This window comes from Lepisosteus platostomus, chromosome 27, assembly GCF_059453375.1.
Source record: "Lepisosteus platostomus isolate fLepPlt1 chromosome 27, fLepPlt1.hap1, whole genome shotgun sequence".
Classification (NCBI taxonomy): Eukaryota; Metazoa; Chordata; class Actinopteri; order Semionotiformes; family Lepisosteidae; genus Lepisosteus; species Lepisosteus platostomus.
This window is the reverse complement of record NC_142637.1, coordinates 8,886,710-8,906,169: the sequence shown is the minus strand read 5'-3', so window position 1 is coordinate 8,906,169 and position 19,460 is coordinate 8,886,710. Positions and strand designations below refer to the sequence as shown.

General features: G+C 54.7%; 1 protein-coding gene across 1 annotated transcript in view; it reads left to right on the top strand.

The window, feature by feature from the left end:
• Positions 1–13,921, top strand: part of LOC148639275 (uncharacterized) — a 34,570-nt gene extending 20,649 nt beyond the window's left edge. Inside the window, exon 2 of the mRNA XM_088622116.1 lies at positions 11,264–13,921. Within this exon, the coding sequence (XP_088478242.1) occupies positions 11,785–12,702 (918 nt within the window). The 5' untranslated portion in view covers positions 11,264–11,784 and the 3' untranslated portion in view covers positions 12,703–13,921. The remainder of the gene's footprint in view (positions 1–11,263) is intronic.
• The last annotated feature ends 5,539 nt before the right edge of the window (positions 13,922–19,460 follow it).

Sequence of the window (19,460 nt, the reverse complement as noted above, 5' to 3'; positions counted from 1 at the left end):
GAGTAGACGACTTAACCTTGGGCTTGTTCCTGCCGAACAAGCCCATATCATGTCTGAGAATTTGCCTCTGTTTTGCCACAAGGCTCAGCCTGTGTGGGCTAAAGGACTGATCATACCTTTATGCTTCCAGGAAGTGTTGATATAATTGTTATTCTTTAGTAGTGACAGTAGTTCTTGTAAAGAAATCCATTCATTACCTGCCAGGCGGACGGCGTCTCGCTATGACAATGTGAAACTCCCCTTCTGTCTGCCAGAGAGAGCACTGGGGCTGTGCAAGTATCCACAGTTCACACAGCGCGCCGGAGCTCACAGCAGCCTGGTCCTGCCAGGCCTCGAACCCTCCACCCCGAGCCCTGCTCCCACACCAGGCTGCACAGCTGCCCCCCAGGCAACTCAAGCCTTCGGGGAAAAAAAAACACTTTGAAGTATTTCTGCAGTAAAGCTGCAGTAGTCAGAAGGCAGGCAGGAGTGGTTTCATTAGCAATGGCAGCATGTTTTGTCACTGTGACTGGAACACATTAAAACTCCAGGACCGATGATCCTGCCACTCTGTCTGCAGCCTCCACTCTTCCTCCAGGTGAGGAAGGCTGTACTCTCCGGGCGGGGACTGCTGACGAGCCCCTGCTGCCTCTCCAGCTCGGCCTTTTCCCCCCTGCTCTCCAAGAGCTGAGAGTTCTTGCCTTTATACCAGAGGGGTTTTATCAGGAGTGCCCCGAACATGCTAGTCTTTTGGATGATTTGAATGGCCCCCATAAGTCATTGAAATGCCAAGAGGTAGGCTTGAGAAAGAACACCGCAGAGCCTGGTTTTGGAAATTATTTAGAGTGAGCATTACTCCCAATTGTATCATTATGTGGGAGTTGGCAGGCAAGAGTAGCTGGGACTGCAGAGAGCATGCCAGTGCTTTGTGCATTCCGCCAGTAGCTTTGTGCACTCCCTGTGTGTCTGGCCATGGAAGCCATGACACACACAGTAACACGCCTACATGCGTGTCTGCTTGCCACATGTATGTGCTGCCCATGCTGGCACCCAGAGGAGCCCTCGTCTGCGAGCTGCACAGAGACGCTACAGGCAGGCAGACAGGCTGGGCCCAGGGCGTTCGGAGAGGGCGCCTCTGCACAGTGGAGGTGCAGAAGTGTCTGCAGCCAGCTCGCAGACTGGAGGCTCTCTCAGGGCTGTGGTTTGTGCATGGCTTCACACCTCAGCTGTCTCAAAGGCCCCAGCGCGGCCCACGACGAGCACGAGTGAGGAGGGGTCTGGGTCTGTCACTCTCTCTGCCTCTGCCTCTGCTGGTGTGGGACCAGGGCCCACCTCACACCCCCCCCCCCCCCCCAGACTCTGGCCATGGCAGCCCTCCCACCCCTATCCTGCTGCTGCAGGAAGATAAAAGCCAACCAACTGCACAAAGGATGTGGTCGATCAGTCGAGCTAGAATCGATGGACCGGCCCGCGAGAGGCAGAAGAGAGAAGAAAAGGGGGCTTTGATTCAGAGGGGCCTCGAACTCACACACCCGTCTTCCCCCGGGGCTGGGAACCCGCCCTGCTGTAGGCGTCGGCCCTCGTCTGGTGTTGCTCTGGGTTCTCTGCCTGCGTCCCCGGGCGTCTGGGGGTAAATCGGAGCCCCCCGCCGTGATCAGAGCTCTCACACCCAGAGGGAGGTGGGGTCGAGTGAGTGAGCACGCATGCAGCTCTTAGGAGCGGTCTTCTGCTATGAACCCCCCCCACAGAGCCCCGATAAGACTGGCCCCCTGCCCCTGCTAGTCTGCTCTGGGCAGGGTAACGAGCAGCTGAGCGCCCACGGAGAAAGAGAGACAACAGCACCCCCAGCTCACTCGCCCTGAGTATCGGGGGCTGATTCTCAGTACGAACGGTTTTGTCCCAGTTCGAAAAAAAGCCGCTGCCACCTGGTCTTTGTTCCTGTTCGCGTGGGAGATCCGGCCTTCAGGAAAATCTGGGAACTTCCTAAGGGACAAGAGGCCCGGCATGGCCTCGATGGGAAGCCAGGTGACGCCATCGCTGCAGACGCGCCCTCTATAGAACCCGGGCCCAGACCCACCTCGATCCCCCTGAGCAGAAGACAAGCCAGTGACAAGGCAGAGAAGAGGCCCCTCTGCCTGCTGGCGCTCTTGGCAAATGGGAGAGAGAATGACCAGCAGTAACCTCATCAACCCCGGCGTCGAGTCAGCGTCTCCTGACTCCTGCGTCCCTGCCGCAGTACCGCGCACAGGCCTGACAGGAGCCTCCCCCTTTCGCCAGTGAATCTGCTCAGACCGGAGAGCTCCGGCCCCTGAGCGCAGGGAGACAGTCCGGTTTCAGTCTCCAAAGGCCTCTACGCCGATTCACTCAAATGATCCCAGTCTTTCGCTGATGGGCCTGTCATGGGGAGGCGCTAAACGCCTGCTGGGTCAGGGTTAGGAAAGTGATGTATGATGAAGGGGAGGTGCTGACCAGCACAGCAGAAACCCTTCAGCCAGTCCTGTCGGTTCCCATGACACAGTCCAGCCCGGTGAAGACCACTGACACCACCATGGCACCCGCTGGGTATTTAATCTGCCCCCAGTCGGCACCCTCCTTGCTGTAAGTCACAGTCCACGACCCTTGACCTGTGTAGCTAAGCCAGAGGCCAAGTGAAGCCCTGTGCCTTATAGCCAACTTCCCATTAAGCTCTGGGTCCCCACAGAAGAAAGGCAGAAGCAGCAGGGAAATGGTTCGATATCCTTCGAGCGGAGCAGAACCTGTCCGGACTGGTTCCATGTGGGCACGCCCATGCTGGGGACTGTACAGGGTCGCCCTTCCTGCCCGCTGTCTGCCAGTAGAGTGGCAGGGGAGGCCATGAGCGAGGAGGGGGCGTGGACGCAGACAGACACGAAACCGACGCGCATCAGTCACGCGGAGAGCGAGAGAGAGAGAGAGAGAGAGATCGAGAGAGAGAGAGAGAGAGCTGCACCAGAATGCAAACACAGATTTGTTTTCCCTTTTGGTTTGGTCGTCCTCAGAAGTGGCGCAGAGCGTGCCGCCCAAGGCTGGGCTCAGCCCGGGGTAGAGAAATCACTCAGGCTCCCTGCTCCTGCCTCTCATCTCTCTTTTCTCTCGCGGCCCGTCTAGACGTGGAGGAGTCCAGTTTCACCCACAAAACAGGGCTGGGGAATTCACAGTGCTGTGGGCCCGATTGTGTGGGGCTGTCTGTCTCTGCCACTCTCCACATCAAGGAGAAGAGACGCAGAGGGGAGCTGAACTCTGTGGTGATCACACTGCCAGAGCTCACAGAGCTGTGTGTCAGCCCTGTATATCAACACAGAGAGAAACAAGCCAGACTGACACAGCCCTGTAAATCTACACTGAGAGAGACCAGTCAGACTGACACAGCCCTGTATATCTACACCGAGAGAGACCAGTCAGACTGACACAGCCCTGTATATCTACACCGAGAGACCAGTCAGACTGACACAGCCCTGTATATCTACACCGAGAGAGACCAGCCAGATTGACACAGCCCTGTATATCTACACCGAGAGAGACCAGCCAGATTGACACAGCCCTGTAAATCTACACTGAGAGAGACCAGTCAGACTGACACAGCCCTGTAAATCTACACTGAGAGACCAGCCAGACTGACACAGCCTTGTATATCTACACCAAGAGAGACCAGCCAGACTGACACAGCCCTGTATATCTACACCGAGAGAGACCAGCCAGATTGACACAGCCCTGTATATCTACACCGAGAGAGACCAGCCAGATTGACACAGCCCTGTATATCTACACCGAGAGAGACCAGGCAGACTGACACAGCCCTGTATATCTACACTGAGAGAGACCAGCCAGACTGACACAGCCCTGTATATCTACACCGAGAGAGACCAGGCAGACTGACACAGCCCTGTATATCTACACCGAGAGACCAGGCAGACTGACACAGCCCTGTATATCTACACTGAGAGAGACCAGCCAGACTGACACAGCCCTGTATATCTACACCGAGAGAGACCAGGCAGACTGACACAGCCCTGTATATCTACACTGAGAGAGACCAGCCAGACTGACACAGCCCTGTATATTTACACCGAGAGAGACCAGGCAGACTGACACAGCCCTGTATATCAACACAGAGAGAGACCAGCCAGACTGGCACAGCCCTATATCTACACCGTGAGAGACCAGCCAGACTGACACAGCCCTGTATATCAACACAGAGAGAGACCAGCCAGACTGACACAGCCCTGTATATCTACACTGAGAGACCAGCCAGACTGACACAGCCCTGTATATCTACACCGAGAGACCAGTCAGATTGACACAGCCCTGTATATCTACACTGAGAGAGACCAGCCAGACTGACACAGCCCTGTATATCTACACTGAGAGACCAGTCAGATTGACACAGCCCTGTATATCTACACCGAGAGACCAGCCAGACTGACACAGCCCTGTATATCTACACCGAGAGACCAGTCAGACTGACACAGCCCTGTATATCTACACCGAGAGAGACCAGCCAGACTGACACAGCCCTGTATATCTACACCGAGAGACCAGTCAGATTGACACAGCCCTGTATATCTACACTGAGAGAGACCAGTCAGATTGACACAGCCCTGTATCTTTACACCGAGAGACCAGCCAGACTGACACAGCCCTGTATATCTACACCGAGAGACCAGCCAGACTGACACAGCCCTGTATATCTACACCGAGAGACCAGTCAGATTGACACAGCCCTGTATATCTACACCGAGAGACCAGTCAGATTGACACAGCCCTGTATATCTACACTGAGAGACCAGCCAGACTGACACAGCCCTGTATATCTACACTGAGAGACCAGTCAGATTGACACAGCCCTGTATATCTACACCGAGAGACCAGCCAGATTGACACAGCCCTGTATATCTACACTGAGAGACCAGCCAGACTGACACAGCCCTGTATATCTACACCAAGAGAGACCAGTCAGACTGACACAGCCCTGTATATCTACACCGAGAGTCCAGTCAGACTGACACAGCCCTGTGTATCTACACCGAGAGACCAGTCAGATTGACACAGCCCTGTATATCTACACTGAGAGACCAGCCAGACTGACACAGCCCTGTATATCTACACTGAGAGACCAGTCAGATTGACACAGCCCTGTATATCTACACCGAGAGACCAGCCAGACTGACACAGCCCTGTATATCTACACCGAGAGACCAGTCAGATTGACACAGCCCTGTATATCTACACCGAGAGACCAGCCAGACTGACACAGCCCTGTATATCTACACCGAGAGACCAGTCAGACTGACACAGCCCTGTATATCTACACCGAGAGAGACCAGCCAGACTGACACAGCCCTGTATATCTACACCGAGAGACCAGTCAGATTGACACAGCCCTGTATATCTACACTGAGAGAGACCAGTCAGATTGACACAGCCCTGTATCTTTACACCGAGAGACCAGCCAGACTGACACAGCCCTGTATATCTACACCGAGAGACCAGCCAGACTGACACAGCCCTGTATATCTACACCGAGAGACCAGCCAGACTGACACAGCCCTGTATATCTACACCGAGAGACCAGTCAGATTGACACAGCCCTGTATATCTACACTGAGAGACCAGCCAGACTGAAACAGCCCTGTATATCTACACTGAGAGACCAGTCAGATTGACACAGCCCTGTATATCTACACTGAGAGACCAGTCAGATTGACACAGCCCTGTATATCTACACCGAGAGACCAGCCAGATTGACACAGCCCTGTATATCTACACTGAGAGACCAGCCAGACTGACACAGCCCTGTATATCTACACCAAGAGAGACCAGTCAGACTGACACAGCCCTGTATATCTACACCGAGAGTCCAGTCAGACTGACACAGCCCTGTGTATCTACACCAAGAGACCAGTCAGACTGACACAGCCCTGTATATCTACACCGAGAGTCCAGTCAGACTGACACAGCCCTGTGTATCTACACCGAGAGACCAGCCAGACTGACACAGCCCTGTATATCTACACCGAGAGACCAGTCAGACTGACACAGCCCTGTATATCTACACCGAGAGACCAGTCAGATTGACACAGCCCTGTATATCTACACTGAGAGACCAGCCAGACTGACACAGCCTTGTATATCTACACCGAGAGTCCAGTCAGACTGACACAGCCCTGTGTATCTACACCGAGAGACCAGTCAGATTGACACATCCCTGTATATCTACACTGAGAGACCAGCCAGATTGACACAGCCCTGTATATCTACACCGAGAGTCCAGTCAGACTGACACAGCCCTGTGTATCTACACCGAGAGACCAGTCAGACTGACACAGCCCTGTATATCTACACCGAGAGACCAGCCAGACTGACACAGCCCTGTATATCTACACTGAGAGAGACCAGCCAGACTGACAGAGCCCTGTATATCTACACTGAGAGACCAGTCAGACTGACACAGCCCTGTATATCTACACCGAGAGACCAGTCAGATTGACACAGCCCTGTATATCTACACTGAGAGACCAGCCAGACTGACACAGCCTTGTATATCTACACTGAGAGAGACCAGCCAGACTGACAGAGCCCTGTATATCTACACTGAGAGACCAGTCAGATTGACACAGCCCTGTATATCTACACTGAGAGAGACCAGCCAGACTGACACAGCCCTGTATATCTACACTGAGAGACCAGTCAGATTGACACAGCCCTGTATATCTACACTGAGAGACCAGCCAGACTGACACAGCCCTGTATATCTACACTGAGAGAGACCAGCCAGACTGACACAGCCCTGTATATCTACACTGAGAGACCAGCCAGACTGACACAGCCCTGTATATCTACACTGAGAGACCAGCCAGACTGACACAGCCCTGTATATCTACACCGAGAGAGACCAGTCAGACTGACACAACTGACACAGGAGAGAGGGAAGGGGAGGGAGCCGAGCGAGGGAGACAGGCCATGTGGTCTAGAGTGTGTGGGAGAGAGCAGGCAGAGGACGCACAAGTGTTCTTTCCACTTCCTGTTCCTCCCAGCCCGTGCTCCTAACGCACAGGCCTGAGCTCTGCAGGCTGAACAGGACCACATCTCACCCACTCCCACTAACACACTCATTCTCAGTTTTAGAAATTACGCAAAACCCAGGTTTCAGAAAGCGAAACAGTGCACCAATCTCACCCCAGCATCTTATACACAAGAAAGGATATTAGTAGTGACATGATTCTTGGAAAGGTGCCTACAGGACCTTTAAATTGCAGGTTACTGAACATGAAAAATACACCAAAGTAACCACCAACACTCTGCTTGAAGTGTGAGATTTCTGAGATTAAGAAAATGGGTATAATTTGAAGAAGAAGACCAGGATAACTTCACCGATCTGGCAGCGAGCTCCCTGAGCTCCGAAAGGGCAGAGGGTGGACCTGCTTGAGCTGTCCAGGTGGGCTGCCAGCTCCCATCTCCTCTCACTGCACAGCAGCAGATCAAAGAGGCAGAGCCCCCCCGGGCCACGAGCCCAACACACACCCCCTGGCCGACCACAGCCTCGCCTGAGCCGAGCTCGCGCTGCAGGCCTGCGTGGGCTGTGCACTCGCTCACCTGTCTCTCCCATCCCCAGCTTCAAACACCCACACGCACACGCCGCTCTCTACTGACAGCTTGAAGGGCTGAGCTGGAAACTCTGAGCACTGCGACCAGACGCCTGCTGCGCCCCGAAATTACAGATCCCCTGCAGGGGGGGGAGGCCAGCACGGTGCTCTCGGCATGCACGGTCTTTTTACAGCCCTGGATCTGGGGTTGGGAAAAAAACAACCGATGGTCTTCTTTCTCTCAAGATCCAACTGACTCGAAGGGTGGAAGGGAGAAGACAGTGTGTTGCACCTTGTTCCTGAAATCTGCCAGTTCTGCAGGGGGAAGAACCCCTGGGCAAACTGCACTGAACAGGGGGTCCGAAAGGAAGTCAAAGGGGCAGGAGCCCAGCAGGGGAGGGCAGACTCTTGAGAGCCGGCACTGGCAGACAGGGCAGGCAGGTGGGAGACAGGCTCTTCCAGTCAAGCAGGAGCAGTCGAGCTCGCAGGAGCCAGAGGCTCGTGTTTACTCCTCCAGGCTGCAGGGTAGTTTTGGGGTATTTTCGGAAGCCACAGGCCGTGTGCAATGTAGGGCATTCCACTCCGCGCCTCTGCAGCAGGGCCTCCCTGTCCCTGGGGTTCCCCTGCCCAGGGGGAATCTGTTCTGGGCAGCCCACACACACCTCCCTACGGCTCCAGGAAAAAAGACAAGCAGAGCAGCAGCAAAAGCAACAGAAAAACAACAACAATCTGTGTTTCACCTGCTGCATGGACAAACTCTCTACCACGCCACTGCCAGGCCTCAGGCTCAGTGCACGCCTGCACTCGGCACTTTCTGCATATTCTGTACATATTTATTGTTCTCCACAACATGTTTTATTGTTCTGGTTGTTATTATTTTTTATGTTTGGACTGACCAGTCTACACTGTGTGGTGCTGTCTGTTGTACACTGTGGTGTTGACTGTTGAACTGTGTGGAGTTGTCTGTTGTACACTGTGGTGTTGTCTGTTGTACTGTGTGGTGCTGGTGCTGTCTGTTGTACTGTGTGGAGTTGTCTGTTGTACACTGTGGTGCTGTCTGTTGTACTGTGTGGTGCTGGTGCTGTCTGTTGTACTGTGTGGAGTTGTCTGTTGTACTGTGTGGAGTTGTCTGTTGTACTGTGTGGTGTTGTCTGTTGTACTGTTGTACTGTGTGGTGTTGTACTGTTGTACTGTGTGGAGGTGTCTGTTGTACTGTGTGGTGTTGTACTGTTGTACTGTGTGGAGGTGTCTGTTGTACTGTGTGGTGTTGTACCGTTGTACTGTGTGGAGTTGTCTGTTGTACTGTGTGGTGTTGTACTGTTGTACTGTGTGGTGTTGTTCTGTTGTACTGTGTGGGGTTGTTCTGTTGTACTGTGTGGTGTTGTACTGTTGTACTGTGTGGTGTTGTACTGTTGTACTGTGTGGGGTTGTTCTGTTGTACTGTGTGGAGTTGTCTGTTGTACTGTGTGGTGTTGTACTGTTGTACTGTGTGGTGTTGTACTGTTGTACTGTGTGGAGTTGTCTGTTGTACTGTGTGGTGTTGTACTGTTGTACTGTTGTACTGTGTGGAGTTGTCTGTTGTACTGTGTGGTGTTGTCTGTTGTACTGTGTGGTGTTGTACTGTTGTACTGTGTGGTGTTGTCTGTTGTACTGTGTGGTGTTGTACTGTTGTACTGTGTGGTGTTGTGGTGTTGTACTGTTGTACTGTGTGGTGTTGTACTGTTGTACTGTGTGGAGTTGTCTGTTGTACTGTGTGGTGTTGTACTGTTGTACTGTTGTACTGTGTGGTGTTGTCTGTTGTACTGTGTGGTGTTGTACTGTGGTACTGTGTGGAGTTGTCTGTTGTACTGTGTGGTGTTGTCTGTTGTACTGTTGTACTGTGTGGTGTTGTCTGTTGTACTGTGTGGAGTTGTCTGTTGTCTGTTGTACTGTGTGGTGTTGTACTGTTGTACTGTGTGGAGTTGTCTGTTGTCTGTTGTACTGTGTGGTGTTGTACTGTTGTACTGTGTGGTGTTGTCTGTTGTACTGTGTGGTGTTGTGGTGTTGTCTGTTGTACTGTTGTACTGTGTGGTGTTGTACTGTTGTACTGTGTGGAGTTGTCTGTTGTACTGTGTGGTGTTGTACTGTTGTACTGTTGTACTGTGTGGTGTTGTCTGTTGTACTGTGTGGTGTTGTACTGTGGTACTGTGTGGAGTTGTCTGTTGTACTGTGTGGTGTTGTCTGTTGTACTGTTGTACTGCGTGGTGTTGTCTGTTGTACTGTGTGGAGTTGTCTGTTGTCTGTTGTACTGTGTGGTGTTGTACTGTTGTACTGTGTGGAGTTGTCTGTTGTCTGTTGTACTGTGTGGTGTTGTACTGTTGTACTGTGTGGTGTACTGTTGTACTGTGTGGTGTTGTGGTGTTGTACTGTTGTACTGTGTGGAGTTGTCTGTTGTCTGTTGTACTGTGTGGTGTTGTACTGTTGTACTGTGTGGTGTACTGTTGTACTGTGTGGTGTTGTACTGTTGTACTGTGTGGTGTTGTCTGTTGTCTGTTGTACTGTGTGGTGTTGTACTGTTGTACTGTGTGGTGTTGTGGTGTTGTACTGTTGTACTGTGTGGAGTTGTCTGTTGTCTGTTGTACTGTGTGGTGTTGTACTGTTGTACTGTGTGGTGTTGTACTGTGTGGTGTTGTTCTGTTGTACTGTGTGGTGTTGTCTGTTGTACTGTGTGGTGTTGTACTGTTGTACTGTGTGGTGTTGTACTGTTGTACTGTGTGGTGTTGTACTGTGTGGTGTTGTACTGTTGTACTGTGTGGTGTTGTACTGTTGTACTGTGTGGTGTTGTACTGTGTGGTGTTGTACTGTGTGGTGTACTGTTGTACTGTGTGGTGTTGTACTGTTGTACTGTGTGGTGTTGTACTGTTGTACTGTGTGGTGTTGTACTGTGTGGTGTTGTACTGTGTGGTGTACTGTTGTACTGTGTGGTGTTGTACTGTTGTACTGTGTGGTGTTGTACTGTTGTACTGTGTGGAGTTGTCTGTTGTACTGTGTGGTGTTGTACTGTGTGGAGTTGTACTGTTGTACTGTGTGGTGTTGTTCTGTTGTACTGTGTGGTGTTGTACTGTTGTACTGTGTGGTGTTGTACTGTGTGGTGTTGTACTGTGTGGTGTACTGTTGTACTGTGTGGTGTTGTTCTGTTGTACTGTGTGGAGTTGTCTGTTGTACTGTGTGGAGTTGTACTGTTGTACTGTGTGGTGTTGTACTGTGTGGTGTTGTACTGTTGTACTGTGTGGTGTTGTACTGTTGTACTGTGTGGTGTTGTACTGTGTGGTGTTGTACTGTGTGGTGTTGTACTGTTGTACTGTGTGGTGTTGTACTGTGTGGTGTACTGTTGTACTGTGTGGTGTTGTACTGTTGTACTGTGTGGTGTTGTTCTGTTGTACTGTGTGGAGTTGTCTGTTGTACTGTGTGTGTCCCGAGCCAATAAGCTCCTCTACTCTACTACCACTCCTCTAGTACTTCTGAAGTAGCAGTGCTGAAGCCAATGAACAAAGCTGCTGCTGCTGTTTCCTGGGGTCTGTCCAGGCTGCTGGCGCCTCATTTACAGTGTTAAAGCACCTCTGGGTCTACTAGACTAGACTAGACTAGACTAGACTGCTTCCTGGATTGAAAAGATTACCGGTCTCTCCTTATTTCACCTGCAGGGAGGACGCGAGCACACCCCCCGCGGAAGTGGAGCACTGACGATGCCCCAAGCTCCTGATCGCTCCGCCTTCCCGCCAGCTGGAGACCCCCTCGCGCAGCCCTGAACCTCTCCAGAGACCCCATGGAAGCACGTTGCCGCGATCCGATGGCTACGGCCGCGCCGCCGCGGCACTGAGGCCGCCAGTGTTGCACCTCCTTCGAACGCACGGCAGGGCGACCTCTACCGGCGGGCGTGTTTGACGAGGACCGCTCCGGCCAGCTCCCCAGCTCCCCAGCTGTCCCAGCGATCCTTCCCCTATGCCTCCCAGCAGTCTGTCCTACCCAGACACAGAGCGCGCCCCCGTGCAGGCCACTCCCTCCTCGAGTTAGACGAGACACGCCCCCTCCCAGGCCCCGCCCTCTTCCCCTGACACGCCCCCCCATCGTGTGCAGCCCCGCCCACATGGGAGGAGCCTGAGCTCCTGCTCCAGCAAGGCCACAGGAGACACAGCCTCCTCTTCCCTCCTCCAGAGCTGCCACGATGGAGAGCCCCTTCGTCGTGCCCATGATGGGCGCGGGGGACGACGTGATGCCGCGGGACCTCGAGCGGCAGCCGGCGCGGCCCGGCGCGGGGCTCTCGCTGACGGGCTCGTCCCGCCGCAAGCGGGAGTTCATGCCGGACGAGAAGAAGGACGCCAGCTACTGGGAGAAGCGGCGCAAGAACAACGAGGCGGCCAAGCGCTCGCGCGAGAAGCGCCGCGTCAACGACTTCGTGCTGGAGAGCCGGCTGCTGGCGCTGGGCGAGGAGAACGTGCGCCTGCGGGCCGAGCTGCTGGCGCTCAAGCTGCGCTTCGGCCTGCTGAGCCCCGCCGCCTACGCCGCGCACCAGCCCGGCCTGCTGCAGCTGCGCCCGCTGCCGCCCCCCCCGTCCGGGGTGCCCCCGCTGCCCGACGGCGCCTTCTGGGTCAAGAGGCGGGCCGAGCGCCACTGCGGGCAGGGCAAGCCCCCCCCGGCTCACCCCCAGCAGTACCCCGAGCACCCCGCCTTCACCAGCCAGCCCGGCTCCGCCTTCACCCCCACACGCAACCCCCTGGCGGGGGGGTACCCCTACTGCTTCGACAAGTACCCCCCATATCCCGCTATCGGGGCGCCCCCACCCCTAGCCCCGCTGCACCCTCCGGCCCCCGGCCCCTGGCCCGGCCTGCCCCTGCCCAGCCGCCCCCCCGCCTCCAAGACGGCCTCCGACGAGGAGGAGGAGGAGGAGCAGCAGGTGCCCGCGGCCTCGGAGGGGGACCCCAGGGCCGCCCTGCCCCACAAGCTGAGGCTGAAGGCCAGGGTGCCCCAGGAGCGGGCGGAGTCGGACGGGGAGGGGGGCGCGGGCGCCGGCGGGCGGGGGCAGAGGGAGCGGGCAGTCTCTCCCCGCGTCGAGGCCGCGGGCCGGCTGAGCGAGTCGGACTGAGCCGGACCCCAGCCTCGTCTCCGGGCCCAGCAGGACCGGGGGTCAGGGTCCGGCCCCGAGAGGCGCAGGGCACCCGCTGTGAAAGAGCCCTGAAATGGAACTGAACCATGAACACCTGGGCGCACTCTGCAGCTGCAGCCCAGTGACCTCTCCCCCCCAGAGAAGGAAAAGCAGCAGCCTGCATGAAGATGGATATTCCTGTTTGGTGCTTTTTTTTTTACACACAGCTTTTTAACCAAAGAGACCTTTTACTGCCCCAACCTGAATCCCCTTGAGATCATTCACGCTGGTCCCAGTAAACAAGGCGCTCCTGGTCGATATTAGAAGCAGCGAACAGAGGATCTGAGCTTCCCGTTTCAATTCAAGTTTCAGACTCCCGTCAGGCGATATTCATCCCGGCGAAGGACTGACCGCTGAACTCCTACACTGTCTTTCGGTCCGAGGGTAAGTTTAAAATCCCAGCCTCCCCGGGTCAGCACACACAACCTGGGAAAGAGCACTATCGTCACTGTCCAGCGAGCTGGCCCTCCACTGGCCTGGCTGGTGTCCACCCCCTCTGGTCAGACCACAGACACACTTGTCCTGTCCGGGAGACTCCAGCATTACAGCCTGCACCCCCACAATTCTCTGCCTCTGGTTTGTTTGCCGCTGATGAACGTACCCCAAAACAAAGGCGATGGGGCACGCAGGATGACCCCTTGGGCGGGGTATCTGAGGGCAGGCGGTCCTGCCGACTTCCTGTGGGTTCAAGTGCCCAGACTGGGAGCACAGCCCAGCGCAGAGGAGAGTCTGAAGGTCGCCTTCCCTTTACTGAACAAACTCCAGGTGGCTTTTCCTGCAGAAAACACACTAACCTGCACGGCGAGGAAGAGCCGCGGGCTGCAGGGACTCCTCGAAACAGCCTCCGCCATGGGGAGCCGAGCGGCCCGGGAGCGAGCGAGCCGGTCGTGGAGCACCCCAGTTTGTTAAAAACCTGCCACCCTCCTGCTCCCACCCTCCCGGCTCTTCCCCGAGCCTGGAGGCACCCAGGAATCTCGCCAGCTGAGCCACTCGGTGCCAGGGGCCTCTCACTGGCGCCCCTGAACTCCGGGAACAAGCCGGGCGCCGGGGTCTCTCTCTCTCTCTCAGGGGCTGCAGAACAGGCTCTCAGGGTTGACAGAATACACTGTGACTCCAGATTTGTATTTGATCAAACAATAAAGATAAAAAAGACCTGTGAGTGATCTGCCAGTTTCGTGTGTTCTGTCGCAATGATGTGTTGAAGTTAGAGGCTGACTAGTCCGATCCCTTTTGCGGTGTTCTTGATTGCCTTCAAACCCAGTTGCCATTAAAACCCTGCTCTGTAGCAGTTATAGAGCACTGTTTCACAGGTGGTCCTGACAGCGTCCAGCCCCTGCTGTGGCCTCTGGCCTCTCTGGGGAGTGTCCCCACAGTGGCAGCTGGATTGAAATGTGTGATAATTAAAGTAACATTTCTCTCTAGTCTCACTGAGCTGAACTCCCATGCAGAATCTTCTGAGGCTGGCTTGCCTACTGCCACTGCCTCTTAATTACTTAATTGGTCTAATGACATCCAATTGGTCTCATCATCGACGTGAATACATTTATCGCAGCCTTCTGAGGGCCTTTCTGGCTTGATGGTGAAAACACAGCCCTTTTCCTTTAAGACGTTCTCTCAACATTGTTTTTCAAGAACGGATTTAAAACAGCCGATGCCCACAGGTGTCACACAAAACAAGCGCTGGCTCATTGAAACGGATCAACAGCAAGAGGAGATCAGCTGACTCGAATTATTTTCCATTCACGCCCCCCCATGGCTAATAACAGTGCTGTTATCGGCCTGCACTCTCCCTGACACTGACACAGGCACACCATCCCCTCTCTTCTGCTCTCACTGGAGCTGGAGAACCTCTGAGCAGAGCACGCTGTATTTCTGACTCCATCCAGTCAGCTTACGAAAGCATTACTACCCTTCAAATGGCAGTAAACTGCTCACCAACAGGGCAATAGATCCAAAGCAGCATCTACAGGGGACCTGTAACACCTGAAACAGATATAGGATTGGTAGCCCATCCAAAAACCAGGATAGAAATAAATCAAAAGGTCAGAAAAATATATTTGAGCAAATTGCCTGGTCACCGTTACAGCTGTGCCACAACACATAGATGTCCATGGGAGAGGCCTAAAGTAACAGTGGTCAGTAATTGAGCGCACTTCTGGGACTGATTGAATCAGCTGCAGCCCTGTAAGAGACACAAGGCTCCTTTAAGGATCAGGATGCAATAACCCTGCCTGCGTTTGATCAGGCTGTTCGTCTGCTTTAACCTCTGCTTCTCAGGGTGAAGTGACCACAAGCCCTCTGGGGTTTATATCAGCCCTGGGCAGGAACAGGCAAGACGTTTATTTACTCGGAGATAACAGACCAGAGCAGAAGGCGGCCCCGATGCTCTCGCAAACAGAGAACACGATCGGATTGTGCATCAATCTGGGGGTGCTGGGTGCAGGGTAAATGCTCATCTCTGGGGGGTTGGGCTTGAGAAAGCCACTGGGGTCCTGCTAGCTGAGGCCCGGGGACCCTACATCTTTCTAAGGGCTGGCTACCCAGAGCAGGTGGAGCCCCCGATAAAATCACCAGGACCCCTGGTGTCACCTCGCCCCCCCAATTCCACCCCAACCACCAATTATTAAGGGGAGGAGCTGCTGGTAAATGACTGTCTAGCCACAAGAGAAAACCACAGAAGTCACACAAAGATGTGCGCTTGTGACTGATTCAGGCGCACACACACACACACACATCCTTGCACTGTGTGTGCGTGTGTGTCAGTTAGCAGCAGGACAGGCTGGGAGGCGATACCACACCCCCTCTGCAGGAGGCACCAACCCGGCTTACAATGCCAGCTCCTCTGTCCAGTTGCCCCCAAGAGCCCGCTCCAGCTCTGCTGACCCGGGAGCAGGTCCTGCTGCTGCAGACGGGCACAGGCTGTTGACAGCAGAGGGCAGGGAGACAGGAGGGGAGGCACCGAGAGACAAGTGTGGCATCATCGCAGAAGAGCACCAGGGACAGCCGAAGAAACACAGCCAGTCCCACTGAGTCACAGACCGGCCGCTTCCAGGAGCAGCTGCTCTGCGAAAGGCTGAGAACGCTCTGTGGTTCAGATGCTTTTTTTTTAAAAAAAAATAGCGTTTTGATGCAGAAATAACTCTTCTCTTCCGCGATGTGGCCGAGGCCTGAAGCGAAAAGAGAAATTCAGCCCCCCCCCCCCACCCTGGACACACAGCGACAGAAGCGTTCAGTTCCTCCTGGCCCTGCGGCACCTATCCCACCCCGGATCGAGCAGCTCTGAAGGGGTTAAACGTCCTGCCCCGACCAGCAGTTAAATGCCACTTTGCCCCATTGCACCCCCCCACCCAGCGAAAAGGGACGCCGCGTTGCTCCGAGTTTCCTCCGAAAGCTGCGCGCGGCGAGCTCTCCGAGACACCTGATCGCTATCACTCTCGCAGCCCCCTGCAAGCCAGCAGAGAGGCGACTCCACGCGCGGCTCTCTCTGCCTGATCGCCCGCCCAGCGATCTGCAGGACACACGCAGGGTCCGGCCCTGCCTGTGAGCTAGTGTCCAGCCCTGGGGTCAGCTCCGTCACCAAGCTGCTGATGCATGCGGATTCGCTCTTCAGGGTAGCAGCTGACAGGCAGGGAGTTATGCACTAATTTACAAGGTGGCCTGGATGTCCTCTACTTTTTTGCTCAGCTTTCTGATGCTTTTATACGAGAGAGAAACGGGACGATCACAGCACGGTGACACTGGTGTACAGCCTGAGCTGACCTGGCCTCAGCACGAATGTGTAACCGCAGGGCAGGGATTACGGCCTGTGGCAGGTGCGGAGGTACACTGTACAGTTCGAATGCACAAGCGATGATCACTGGTAATGACAGAGGGTGACCAGAGCTGAACTCGGACTACAAGACTTCCTGTAAAACCGCTTGGGTTCAGGGCACCATGGGGGCTGTATCACTTGATGTTCTCCAGAGACGGCCTTTATGCACCACAAATTAAAACATTTCAAATCTTCCCTGAACCCCACTGGGATTTTTTGCATCCTCTTCACTGGGATTGGCCAGTCGATCACCACGTGGACCAATCGATCCGCCAATCGTGGGCGACGCTGGCATCGGCCAATTAATCACCGTGTGGCGGGCCGACGTGGACTCATCAGACCCCTGTCCTGGTGCTCCCCTCCTGCCCCGCACTAAGCAGGAGATCGCAAGCTGCACGCCCCAGCCAGCGCTCCCACCGAAACCCTTCACTGAAGGAGTGGTGCTGACATCTCTGGCGTCATCTCCGTGGGGGGTGATGAGGAGAGAAACCATGAGTGACACATCTCGTCCGGGGACCAGCGGTGGTCAGGGCTGGCTGGGGTTGGAGTCAGTGAGGCAGCTTCCCCGAACCAGTGACGCAGCCTGAAGAGAGCTGACCTCAAGCAGCCCACTGTCCGGACACCCCCTGCCCCCCGAGGTCAGAGAAGGGCAACAGACAGACAAGCAGCCCCTCCCACCCTCCTGACTCATGGAATCAAACCCCCCCCCCCAGACAGCGAGACCCTTCCACCCACCCCTCTCCCCAGACCCTCGGCTTCCAGGCACTGTGGGTGCCCGACTCGAGCTGAGAGGGGGGTCTGGGTTTATCGCAGTGAAGCTGTAGGGACTCTCACAGCTCCCCGGCGTCGCAGAGCAGCTCAGCGGATTTCAGGCCACGGCTGCGATAAGCCAGAGATCTTCCGTTACCAGCGGGGGGGGGCAGCTCGCAGCAGCCTGTATCAGTGCACTTGGGTAACCTCACCTGTCCCAGGTGTGAGCACAGGAAGCCCAGCTCCAGGTTCCTGGTTCACCACAGAGCGTTGCTGCCCCCCCCTCGTGCTCTCCTCTGGGGTTAATGCAGAGAGGGAGAGAGAAAAAACTCGAGCGAAAAAAAACAGATAAAAATGTATTTCTGTCTTTTCATAGTGGTGCGCCACATCCTCAGGAAGAGAATAGTGCCGCATCAGGGGAGCTGAACTGAGGCTGCGTGACTGTGCACAGGGACAGGAGCCCTGCACACAGCACACTTCAGCCCTGCTTTCTACTGCCAACAAAAACACAAGGTCTCTGACAAGTGCAGTATTCCCTCAGTGTTGCCCTATTCCACCGCCATATTGCCCTCAGTGTTGCCCTATTGCACCGCCATATTGCCCTCAGTGTTGCCCTATTGCACCACCATGATGCCCTCACTGTTGCCCTATTGCACCGCCATATTGCCCTCAGTATTGCCCCATTGCACTGCCATATTGCCCTCAGTGTTGCCCTACTGCACTGCCATGAATCTCTCAGTGTTGCCCTATTGCACTGCCATATTGCCCTCAGTATTGCCCCATTGCACTGCCATGATGCCCTCAGTGTTGCCCTATTCCACCGCCATATTGCCCTCAGTGTTGCCCTATTGCAGTGCCATAATGCCCTCAGTGTTGGCCTATTGGACTGCCATGGTGCCCTCAGTGTTGCCCTATTGCAGTGCCATAATGCCCTCAGTGTTGCCCTATTCCACCGCCATGGTGCCCTCAGCTCAGTGACAAGTGCTGAATCTGACCTCAGGCAGGCCTAAGATGGTCTGGAAAGCCCCTTGCCAGCCATGCTCAAGCCCGAGAGAGGAGAGGGGAGAGGGGAGAGGATTCACAATCTCCTCTCCAGCAGGGAGGGGGTTAACTCACAGAGCACCGTGTGGAATTTTCCCTGCTGGCGCCACCTCCCCCAGGTCCCTCTCACACTGCTCTCTCTTCCTGTTAGGGATGATGCTGATGTCATCGCGCCAGTGAATGATTCACATGAAACAGGTATGATGTCAGAGTTCACCTCTGACCCATTTCAATCCTGAAAGGGCAACAGCTACAGTGAGCAGAAAAACATACTTTAGATTTTTTGAAGAGCTGGATGGAGACTGACAGTAGATGATGGGTTAATACCACCCATCTGGTCTTAGTGTGCGTACTGAGACAGCTTAACAAACTCTTGAGGGGAGGGGAACCCCTCTACCTCAAAATAGCTTTGTTTTCTTATTTTTATGGGTGTCCTCCCACTGACTCTCAATCAGGTTCGACCAGCCAAGTCACAGGTACTCTGGAGCAGTGCCACAGTAAGAGTGCAGTAAAGTCACAGGTACGCTGGAGCAGGGCCACTGTAAGAGTGCAGTAAAGTCACAGGTACGCTGGAGCAGGGCCACTGTAAGAGTGCAGTAAAGTCACAGGTACTCTGGAGCAGTGCCACAGTAAGAGTGCAGTAAAGTCACAGGTACTCTGGAGCAGGGCCACTGTAAGAGTGCAGTAAAGTCACAGGTACTCTGGAGCAGGGCCACTGTAAGAGTGCAGTAAAGTCACAGGTACGCTGGAGCAGGGCCACTGTAAGAGTGCAGTAAAGTCACAGGTACGCTGGAGCAGGGCCACTGTAAGAGTGCAGTAAAGTCACAGGTACGCTGGAGCAGGGCCACTGTAAGAGTGCAGTAAAGTCACAGGTGCGCTGGAGCAGGGCCACTGTAAGAGTGCAGTAAAGTCACAGGTACTCTGGAGCAGGGCCACTGTAAGAGTGCAGTAAAGTCACAGGTACTCTGGAGCAGGGCCACTGTAAGAGTGCAGTAAAGTCACAGGTGCGCTGGAGCAGTGCTACAGTAAGAGTGCAGTAAAGTCACAGGTACTCTGGAGCAGGGCCACTGTAAGAGTGCAGTAAAGTCACAGGTAC